This window comes from Syngnathus typhle, linkage group LG3, assembly GCF_033458585.1.
Source record: "Syngnathus typhle isolate RoL2023-S1 ecotype Sweden linkage group LG3, RoL_Styp_1.0, whole genome shotgun sequence".
NCBI classification, from domain to species: Eukaryota; Metazoa; Chordata; class Actinopteri; order Syngnathiformes; family Syngnathidae; genus Syngnathus; species Syngnathus typhle.
This window is the reverse complement of record NC_083740.1, coordinates 16,700,447-16,712,473: the sequence shown is the minus strand read 5'-3', so window position 1 is coordinate 16,712,473 and position 12,027 is coordinate 16,700,447. Positions and strand designations below refer to the sequence as shown.

Here is a 12,027-nt window from a genome sequence, read left to right as displayed (position 1 = left end):
ACCCATTCCAACTTTCAACTGTTCATCATTTTTTTACCTATTCCACAACTTCCCACTCACCAAAAACTTCACATCTTTTATTTTGAAATTCACACCCAATTCTCCAATATTTCCTTTTTCCCTTCTCATTTCTACATTTTTCAACCAATTCAACCCATTCCAACTTTATTCACTTTGTTCACCTTATGGTTACCATATTCACCCCCTTCACCACCACTTCCACTATGCTTTCGCAATTCAGCCCTTGACCCCCACTTCCAGTGTAGCGGCCATCTTGGATTGACCCTGAAGTGACCTAATGAACCCAGAATGAACCGAAAGTGCCCGCGGGCAAACTGCGTCCCGTGGTGCAGTTTTTATTGGCCCGCAGCAAATTCTGAAAACATAATTGCATATGGCCCGCACAAGAAGCTTGCACTTCTCGGTTTCACCACTAGATGGAGCCCGCCACCTAAATGAAATCAAGGAAAGAAAATCTTTTACCACGAGTCCCCACAATTGGCTTTCACTATTCTTAGGCATAGTGTAATAGAAATACATTTTTATGTTTAGTAGACAAACAACGCATCTTGACAAGCTTTTTTTTAAGTGTCCTATGTTGCAAAATCAATGTACATTTTGGCGTTAAATTGTTGCGTTGGAAAGTGACGTCACCACGCCTAGTCTCGCGTGAGTTGTATCCGCTTATCGCGATTGTTGCGGCCCGCGCGCAGTGGTCAGTCACAGACGGCGCGTATCGAGAGAGACCGTTGCTGTGATCGTGTGCCTGTTTGCCAAAAAGTGAGTTATACATTTAAGTGTTACTCCTGTTTACTTTTGTGCTGTTTGTCTGATTCCACATTGTTTCGTGTATGCGCCGTTGGGTTGGTAGCTCCGGCGATGCTTTACATAAGTCGTTTATTTGGTTTCTTTTCTCAGTGAAGCATTGCCGCTAGCTAGCTAGCTAGCATTAGCCAAACGTCTTGGTTGCAGCTCGGCTCTGGAGTTCAATAGAAGTAGAGAGGTTCAACATAAGAGGCGGTTGCTGTGTCGAATTACATTTTCTATATCAAACTTTGATTCATTCAATAATCGGAATTATATGTATATAATAAATGGCTTTATTTCATCGGCGCGTTTACGGTGGCGCACGACGACCGGATATGACGCCACACTGTAGTTTTCCCGCCTCGCGTTTACGTGTATGCTACAAATCGCCGACCAAATATGACGTCATATTGTAGTTTTTTTTCCTTCGCGTTTATTTACATGCCACAAATATGTTTTTAAATCATGAAGGGATTAAAAGTAATCATATGGGATCGTGCTGACATTTCAGGCTGTCATGAGATTAAAAATCATGTATACATTTACATATAAAGTAGACATGTAAATCTAGGTCTCTTTTCTCATGCCAGATGACAAAATTACTTATACCTGCTCTCGTACAAAAGAAGCATCCAGGAGCAAATGATTAGTTTCTCAATTGTGCGTTTTTTGTACTGTTCAAGTTTGGGATAAAGTCAAATAGCATTCATTAAAAAATAGGATGATGAATTATCATTAGTACTACAGTTGTGCATTGTGACTACTGTATCATTAAAAGCTGTTTTTGACTAGTTAGGAAATATTGACTTTCAATCTCGCCACCGTATTTCTCTCACTATTTGTAATCATAAAAGACATTCAAAGCATTGTGGAAATGTCACTTAATTATTTGTTTCCTGCTTTCTGTTATTTCTTTCCTTGCAGTACATAACTACTTCCAAGGTGAGGCATGATTCAGTCAGTCAATTTTATGTTATCATCATTATAAAGTGATTGTATTTCAAGTTCCTGTGATGATAGCTTTGAAATCGTAATTAAATTTGGCTACTGTTTATGTATTTTAGTCAATGGTTTGTTTAATTTTGATTACTATGCTTATGTATTGTTATTGTGCTTTTGGTTAAGTAGTGAGCACTGAAGTTCAAAACCTGTGTCTTTTCCCATGCTGGATGACAAAATTACTTATACCTGATCTGATACAAAAGAATCATCCAGGAGCAAATTGTTAGTTTAGCATTCTTTTATGTTATAATTGGGGTCACTGCACCATTTACATTTTTACATTGCGGTAACATTGTATACTGTACATTAGACATGCTTCCGCCATAATCAAAGTTTCATTTTCTCCATCTCATAAACTCCAGTGCGAAGGACACCGTCACTGTACATCATTACATTGTGCCATAATATTTTCAACATGTGCTATACCACCCACAAATTCTTTAGTACCACATTCTTCTCACTAATAAGCCTCTTGTATACAAGTTAAAACTACAGTTAAAACAGTTTTGCGTCTGATTTTTCCAATGTTATGTAATGTCTTATTTTAATAAATAACTTCATCAATTATAATGTAATTTTGCTTTCAGTTCGTTGTAAATCGAAAGTATGACTAATTACATTGTATCTTATTGATATGTTTTTTTTTTTTCTTGCAGAGCTCTGTGACCTGCGGTTCTGCCACGCTCCGTGGACCTGTATTTCTGCGACGCTCCGTGGCCCTGTAGTTCTGTGACGCTCCAGGGACCCTGTGGCTGACCCCCTATACCCTCTCTTGTGGCTATCTCACATCCATCATAACTTGCTATGCCGAGGAAAGGAAGGCGATCCCAGGCTGTAAAGTTGAGCTGGGAGCGACGTTTAAATCGTCGATGCTCCCCGCCGCCAGTTACATGCAGTGATCCAACCTTACCTACCCGGCATAATGACGTCACAAGTGCAGATTCTGCACGTTTTGAAACTCCTGACACATGTGCCAATACTGCACTTTTTGAACCTACTGCACTTTTTGAACCTGAACATGGCCTTGAGCCACACTTTGAAACTGAACGCGGTCATGCTCCACGCTCTCAAACTTACGAACGTGGTCATGATCCGCCCTTTGAAACTGACGAACGTGGCCATGATCCACTTTGTCAAACTCCTGCACGTGCCCTTGATGCACATTTTGAGATTGATCATCACCGTGCCAATATTGCACAATTTGAGACTGATTCTTGTGACACTGGGCCTGACATTCCCGCTGCAGCCACGGCTTCTGTGCAACCTCATTTGGTAACGTATGTGTTGGCATCTCACAGCCAAAATCATCCCAGATATGGAGTATTCAGAAACAGTCAATGTGTGGCTAACTCTGTTACATTTCTGGCTTTCTTGCAGGAGTTAAATCACCTGACCAGCTCTGATCTTGATGCTGTTCTTAATGTTGGCAATGAACTGTATACATGTACTGTTGCTGCACTGAAAGCCCAAGGATGCTTCTTGGACAGATTTCTGACGGCTGATGAACTTCCAGGGATTGTGCGTGGTTTATCCAAGCAGCATGTCTTAATAAAGAGTCAGTCAATGGGTGGTTTGTTCACCTCTTTCTACGGAGATGAGCTGTTCCTGAACCTTCGTGACAGACTCCGGTGCTTGACCTCAGGGGTCAATTGTGCGCTTCTGATTATGCGGTTAACGTGCATTGCTGTTTTCCGAGACCACCAAGGCAGGTATGGATTTTTTGATCCCCACTCTAGAGGACGAGATGGCCTCCATGCTCTCAACGGCACAGCGATCACGATGCTCTTCACATGTGTGTCCGACCTGATCGATAAGTTGACGGAGGTTTATACAAGCTTGAGTTGCTCTGGCGATGAGCCATATGAGCTTGTACCGATCTGCTTCGAACCTGTTGAAGTTCCCGTAAGTAACCATGAGATGGCGACATGTACACAGATTCCTCCCGTGATGAGCATCGATGACGCTGTCGCAAGCAGACCTGTTGCTGAGATTGTCCCATGTGTTGAGACGAGCGAGACTACACCGTGTTCAGGTGAACGTCACTACCAAGAATTTACCGATAACGACAGTGGAGTGGTTTTCACAACAGGTAAACAGCTGCCAAATGTGGCAAAAATGACGAAATCTAGTAGGAGAAAGTTCCAACGTCGAATAAAAGCACAGGAAAAGTTAAAAGAAAAATCGGAAGTCAGAAGTAAAAAACAGGAATTGAAGAGAATGACGAAGAACTCTAGAGAGAAGGAACAGTACAGGCAAAATACAGAGGTAAGACAAAGGAAATTGGCTTATTTTACACAACGTTGTCAGACGGATCATGAGTTTAAGAAGAAAAACCTTTCCCGTTTCTCACGCCGTTATAGGACAGATGAGTGTTTTACGATGAGACGACGCGCTTACATTACAGAACGTTACCGTGACGATGTTGCGTTTAAGAACCGACAGCGTTCTTACATCAATGAACGTTACCGTGACGATGTTGCGTTTAAGAACCGACAGCGTTCTTACATCACAGAACGTTACCGTGACGATGTTGGGTTTAAGAACAGACAGCGTTCTTACATCACAGAACGTTACCGTGACGATGTTGGGTTTAAGAACAGACAGCGTTCTTACATCACAGAACGTTACCGTGATGATGTTGAGTTTCGAAACAGGCAGCGCTATTACATTACACGCCGTTATTCAAACAACCCTGAATTCCGATTAAAACATCAGGAAATCATGAGGCGCATAATGAAAAAAAAATCTGATTCACTGAGGACCAAAACAATGCGCAGAGTAAGTACGCTTTTGAAAAAATACAAAGTCATAAACCGACTATGTAGGGAGCGAAATGACTGTGTGCTTATGAAAGCTGTTGAGCTATTCAAAGCCCAAATTAAGAATGGCCCCACATTTGTCTGCACTGTTTGCCACAGAGCATTGTTTCCCAACCAAGTACGCGCTTGTCAACGTAGATTTTATAAGAAAAACAGACATGTTGTTGCAAGTTGTCTCACGGGACAATTTGTTCATATCTGTGATGATGAATGTCACGCCTCGTGCAGCGTACCAGCTGAAAGAAAACTGGAGTGGATATGTCACACTTGCTTTAGTCACCTCAAAGATGGTAAAATGCCTGCACTTGCTGTTGCGAACAATCTCACACTCTCTGATATTCCAAAGGAACTGTGTGGATTGAACATACTGGAGAGACACCTCATTTCAAAATGCATATCATTTGCCAAAATTGTACCTCTTCCCAAAGGTCAACAACGAGCCATTCGTGGAAATGTGGTGTGCGTGCCATCGGAAGTACAAGAGACGGTCAATGTCTTGCCCAGACTAAGAAGTAAGTCACAGATGTTGAGAGTGAAACTGAAGAGACGGCTTTGCTACAAAGGCCATCAGTTTTTTCAAACCGTCACTTGGTCCAAGCTAATGAGCGCTCTGATGAAACTGCAACAAGTCCATCCACAGTACAGAGATATAACTATTCGCGACGATGCGGACCTTTGCGACCCAACCCTCACTGACGATGAGAGCAGCTCCGATGAAGCGCAAATGAGCGACAGTGAGTACAATGAGGAAGCTCTGGAGGAGATATACCGATTCGAGAGTGATGCTCTGTGTGGGATGAACAGTGACTCACAACATGACAACAGTGGTAACAAACAGCAACAAGAAAATTCGGAAGAGGGTGATCAACCAAATGGTGGAGTGATACTTGAATCATGTCTCCAACCCAATGATGTGTCGGAGGAAATTATGAGTTTTACAGAGGGCATTTATTGTGTTGCTCCTGCAGAAAGAAACAACCCAGTAAGCTTTTTCAAGACTCCCAAGCTTGAGGCCATGGCTTTTCCAGTGCAGTTTCCCACTGGTCAAAACACCCTCGATGAAGAGAGAGCAATAAAACTCACACCAAGCAAATATTTCAAAACCCGTCTGTGTTGTGTGGATGAACGCTTTGCTCGAGATACCAACTACTTGTTCTTTGCCCAATTTGTGACTGAAATTTACCAGGCAACGTCGAGCATGACAATACAGCTGCGCAAAGGTAAGCCTTTTACCAGGGATGGTCGAAGGATAAACAATGCCATGCTTCAGGACAAACGTGAAGTTGAGAAACTGGTGCGCAGCAAAGATGCTGTCCGATTCATGACACCGCTGAGAGGTACGCCGGCCTATTGGGAGAGAACCACCAAAGATCTTTTTGCTATGATCCGACAGCTGGGCACACCCACGTTCTTTTGCACATTTTCTGCTGCCGAAATGCGTTGGGAAGAGGTCATCACCGCCATCAAAGCGCAACAGGGTGAAGTCGTGAATTTCGCCCAACTTGACTGGGCTACCAAGTGTGAGATCCTACGCAGCAATCCTGTGACGACGATGCGCATGTTCGACAAGCGTGTGGAAGCTCTGTTCAGAGATTTGATCCTCTCTCCGGCGCAACCGATTGGTGAGGTCGTCGACTACTTTTACCGACTGGAGTTTCAACACAGAGGAAGTCCTCACATTCATTGCCTCATTTGGGTTCGAGGTGCCCCTGTATTTGAGGAAGCCACAGATGAAGCCATCTGTCATTTTGTGTCTCGCTACATCTCGGCTGAGCTGCCGGACCCGCAGAAGGAACCGGAATTATACAAAAAGGTCACAGAGGTTCAGATGCACAGCAAAAGTCACTCCAAATCGTGCGTCAAACACCAAGGTGCAAATTGCCGCTTTGGATTCCCCAAACAACCGTGCCATGAAACAATGATTGTCAGACCTGCGCCCGTCGACGACGACAATCGAGATCAACGCAATGACGATCGCTTGGCGTCGAATGCCAAGCTTGTTCCCGTGCTAAATCTGCTGAATGAGCCTGAAACGGCATGCCTGACTTTGCCTCAGCTACTGGCTAAATGTAAGCTCACCGGTGACGAGTACATGAACTGTTTGCGCATGACGGCCTCGTCGAGTTCTGTCGTGCTTAAGCGAGAACCGAAAGACTGCTGGGTCAACAACTACAACCGCCATTTGCTTCTTGCCTGGGATGGAAACCTGGACATCCAATACATCCTGAATGCCTACTCTTGCATCGCATACATCTGCAGCTACATCAGCAAGGCTGAACACGGTCTGAGCCAATACCTGAAATCGGTCATTGAAAACTCCCGCTGCGCAAATGTCAACGAGAGCGATGAAATGAAGCAAATTATGCAAGCGTACTCCAAGAAAAGAGAAGTGAGTGCTCAGGAATGCGTCGCACGTGCGTGCGGCTTGCATATGAAACAGTCCTCCCGCATGGTGGTATTTGTACAAACGAGTGACAATGCGCTGAAAATGAGTTATCCTCTCTCGCTCCTTGAGGGCAAAACGCAGGAATCTCATGAAGTGTGGATGACTGGCCTGCCGGAAAAATACAAATCCAGACCTCAAACAGAGGAATTCGAAGTCATGTGCTTGGCTGATTTTGCATCAATGTGCAGAATTGTTTATGGCAAACAAGCCAAAGGTAAGAATGTTTTGCCTCTGCTGAACGACATGGGCTTTGTCCAGAAAAGAACAGAAAAACATGCCGTCATCAAATACTGCAAATACTCTGAACAAAAGAATCCGGAGGAATATTACTGCTGCTTGCTCAAGCTGTACCTGCCTCATCGTGCTGATTGCCAATTAAAATCTGAACGCTGTCCTTCCTATCAGTTGTTTCATGATAACGCCTGTGTACAGTTACCGTATAACGACTCTGTGGAGCGCGTGTGCCAAATTGTCAGAAGGAACCGAGAAAGGTATGAGAAATACAGTCGAGACATTGACAACGCCATCCAAGAGGTGGAGGAGAGTGGGCTCGTCATAAACGAATGGTGCCACCTGGCTCCCGAGAGTGAGTTGCAAAGACTCGAATGCGTTGAGGAAATGAACGCGAGAGATGAACCGAACGACAACGTGGAGGAAAATGTCCCGGACTATAACGTCAGGTCCAAAACAACGCAAATGTCCATCGTGACAGAGCCTGCTGCCATCGATCCCGCGGTGTTACGCGACATGTATCGTAACCTGAACCAAAAGCAAGCGTCCGTCTTCTACAAGGTCAGAGATTGGTGCATAAAACGTGTGTGTAGCTCAAAGCCCATTGAGCAGTTCTTCTACCACATCAACGGTGGCGCCGGGACCGGCAAATCTCATCTCATCAAGTGTATCCACGCTGACGCTACCAAAATACTGCAGAGACTACCACGACTGGCTGAGGAGGCCGACATTTCCAAGCAAACGGTTGTTCTCGCAGCTTTCACTGGCACGGCGGCGTTCAACATTTCCGGGGCAACGTTGCATTGTCTACTCAAACTGCCGAGAAGTCTCAAACCCCCGTACCACGGGCTGGGCAATAAACTGGACGAAGTCCGAGCCGAGCTGTCCATCGCCGAAATACTCATCATCGATGAGATTTCCATGGTGTCGAAAGACCTCTTCGCCTACGTGAATGCCAGGTTGAAACAAATCAAAGGAATTAATTTACCTTTCGGTGGCATGTCTGTTCTTGCTGTTGGAGATTTCTTTCAGCTCCCTCCCGTGAGACAGTCCAAACCTCTGTGCGTGTACGATCCTACGCGGCTGGACCACTGGCGTGACGACTTCAAAAAGATCACGCTCACCGCCATCATGAGGCAGAAAGACGATGTCGCCTTTGCCGAACTGCTGAACCGACTCCGCGTCAAAGAAAAGTCAGATGAACTGTCGGAAATGGACAGAGCTCTCCTTGCCACGAGGTACACTTCCCCAGAAAAGTGTCCAAAGCATATTCTGCATGTTTTTGCCACCAATAAACAGGTGGATGGCCATAACTCTGCGATGCTGGAACTGCTTCATAAGGACATTGTGCAGATTGACGCGGATGACTACAAGAAAGACAAAGGAACTGGCAGAATGGCAAGGCAAGCTTCCCCTGTGCAAGGCGCTAAGAATGAGCTCCCGGACTCCATCAAAGTTGCCCTGGGTGCTCGTGTTATGATCACACGGAACGTTGATGTTCAATCAGGTCTGTGCAACGGGATGTTTGCAAAAGTTGTCAAATTGGTGAACTATCCAAATGAAGCCCGTGTCCAGAAACTTGGGTTGGAACTCGATCATGTGAGTAACACAGCGCGTGCTGCTAACCCCGTGTACATTGACAGACTGGAGGAGAAGCTGAACAAGGCTGGAGTGACGCGCCGACAGTTTCCCATCAAGCTTGCTTTTGCCTGCACGATCCACAAGGTACAAGGCATGACAACGTCACAGGCTGCAGTTTCGCTGAAAGGTGTTTTCGAACACGGCATGGGGTACGTAGCTCTGAGTAGAGTGACTTCGCTCAGTGGTCTGCATATTCTGCATATGGATGAGAGAAGGCTTCATGCAAATCCACAAATCACTGCTGCTCTTGCTGAGATGGCAGAGGATTCTTTGGAGAGCGTCATGCCCCTCCTTCACGTGATGCCGTCGGTAGATCGGGCAAATCACCTGGTTGTCGTCCATCATAACACCGAAGGGCTGTCTTGTCACGTGCAAGATATCGTGTCTCATCACGAACTGCTTTTCGCTGATGTTTTGTGCTTCACAGAGACACACCTCCAAGGATCAGTGGCCGATGGACGTGCTTGCTTGGAAGGCTACACGATGTTTTGCAGGAACCGAAGTGATTCTTACACAAACTGTCCTGACTTGGCGACAAAACGTGGTGGCGGCGTAGGTATTTGTGTCAAAAGTCACATCGCGGCCCACGAAAAGAAATACGTTCAGGGTGTGACCGACATTGAATTTGTTGTGGTGAAACTTGAAGATCCCCTCAATGTGTTGATTGCTGCCGTTTACAGGCCTCCAGGCAACAGTCTGCGCACTTTTCTGCCAAGCTTGGGAAATCTCTTGCGGTACCTTGAAGTAATGGAGCATCATCAGATCTTGGTATGTGGAGATTTTAATGAAGATATGCTATCTGCCTCATTCAAGCCCATTCTTGATTTGTTCCGCTCGAAAGGCTACACGCAACTCATAGCCACTGCTACCACTGACAAAAACACATTGCTTGACCTCATTTTTGTCTCTCGACCTCAGTGTGCCCTTCATTCAGGTGTCCTGCAAACGTACTACAGCTATCACAATCCTGTTTTCTGTGTTTTGACCAGTGAAAGGTAAGTCACAGCTAAATCAGCATTTTCTAAAACAACAAGGATGGAAATCGAAACGTCAACGGTGTCGTAAGTGTATAATAATAGTGGTGGGATGCGGTGGGTGATTTGTTGACTTGAGGAGAGATGGGATCCAGAGTGGAAGTGCTCATTACTTGACCTCTTTTTCTTTCTCTCGACCTCTGTGCTCTTTATTCAGGTTCCGTGCGAACATACAACAGCTATCACAATCCTGTTTTCTGTGTTTTGACCAGTGAAAGGTAAGTCAAATCTATATCATGTTTTTCAGTAGTTGGAAAAACAACGAGGACAGACGTCGAATGGCGTAAGTGTATAATATTAGTGGTGGGATGTGGTGGGTGATTTGTTGACTAGAGATGAAATGGGATCTGGGGCTCAGAATGGTAAACGTAATGTTGCCATTAGCCTCACAATTTCCACATAGAAAATAACTACCAACCCATGTGGATAGCGATAGCTGGAAAAGCAGCTTTATACTGATAATATAAATTGGTGGCAATGAAATCCACCCCTATTTTGGACACTGAGGTTTGTGCATGATGCTAGCAATAAACCTGTTGCCTGGCTGGCATTACAAATGGAGAAAACATCGAATTGGAAAATACTTATCGATGGCAAAGGTTTGCTTGACGCGAGAAACATGCTTCAGAGTGAGTGAAGGGGAGACGGAGAGGAGTGGCCTTTTTAACTTGGATTCACTTTTATCATTTTTAAATGGTCCCAGGCAAATCATAGAAGAGTGATAAATGGAAACAAACCGTGAGTAAAGCCTTACATGAAACTGTCATTAAAAAGTATCATGAGTAAAGGTGGTCATACATGTAAAGACAAGGACAGTTGATGTAGCTGAACTCATGTCTGTGGTGGTAAGTTGAGGATGGGCCTGTATGTTGAGATGGAATGGGGGTTGTTGTGGACTCAAGTTCAGTTAAGGGAAGGCCAAGGCTTTTGAAATTTTCTACAAGCCTTCCCTTAACTTGATGTAACTTTTTAAAATTTTAAACTTTTTAGACTTTTTAATTAGCTTTCAAAAAGTCTTCCCTTAACTCAAGTTGATTTAACTTTTTAACTTGTAACATTTTTAACTTTTTAAACTTTTAACTTAAAATGCTCACTTTCTAAATTTTTAACTCTTGTAACATTTTTAACTTTTTAAACTTTTAACTTAAAATGCTCACTTTCTAAATTTTTAACTCTTGTAACATTTTTAACTTTTTAAACTTTTAACTTAAAATGTTTCACTTTCCAAATTTTTAACTTTTGAAACTTTTACATTTTTTTAACTATCTTAGACGAGTTAAGGGGAGACTTTTTAACGTTTTACATGTTTTTATTTCTGATTTTAGTTATAGAAAGGCCTTTTAAACTTTTTTTTTTAATTGTTTTTCACATTAATTACTTCATTTTTTTATGTATTATATTTTTTCTACGTCATAATCGTGAGGCGACAACAGAAAACAGACGAGGTAAGTTTCTCATCATTAGACATGTTTTATCTTTCTTTCAAAAGACACTAAATGCTGCTATTTCACTCTTCTGTATTTTAACAGTTCATTTTATGTGGCGAAAGCAGCTCATCCACAGTCCACTGACCAAAGACATCCTCTCTTCGGCCATGTACCAGCCAAATGCCGCCTTAAGTCCAGGAAAAGTCTTCCGAAAAGTGTCCCACCCCTCAGAACGCCGAACACAGGCAGTGAAAGAGTCACTCGGCGGGAAGAAAGACTTGACAATCTTCCACCAGAAACTACAATGGAGCTTAAAGCAAGCGAGGCAATGACCCCAGGAGCAGACACCAACTATGTATGCAACGTGGAAATGCCTAAATAGACTAAGATCTGGTGTTGGACGTGCAAAAGTCACTCTCGCCAAATGGGGACATCTGGAGGATCGGAACAGCGAGTGTGACTGTGGCACTGAACCACAGACCATGCAACACCTCCTCATGTGCCCCTGCTGGAACATCCCTGCACAGCATCGAATTTAGCAGAGTTTAACGAGAAGGGACAGAAATGTGTTCAGCTGTGGCTCAACCACATCTAGCCAAGCCTGTAACTAACTGCCTTGT

The 12,027-nt window shown here is 44.0% G+C and overlaps 1 protein-coding gene across 1 annotated transcript; it reads left to right on the top strand.

Annotated features, from left to right (window-relative positions):
• Positions 1 to 7,563: 7,563 nt before the first annotated feature.
• LOC133152057 (ATP-dependent DNA helicase PIF1-like) lies at positions 7,564 to 11,606 on the top strand. The gene is made up of 3 exons (XM_061275587.1): positions 7,564 to 8,543; positions 8,605 to 8,708; positions 8,813 to 11,606. The coding sequence occupies exons 1-3, from the start codon at positions 7,693 to 7,695 to the stop codon at positions 9,943 to 9,945; spliced, it is 2,088 nt and encodes a 695-aa protein (XP_061131571.1). The 5' UTR covers positions 7,564 to 7,692; the 3' UTR covers positions 9,946 to 11,606.
• The last annotated feature ends 421 nt before the right edge of the window (positions 11,607 to 12,027 follow it).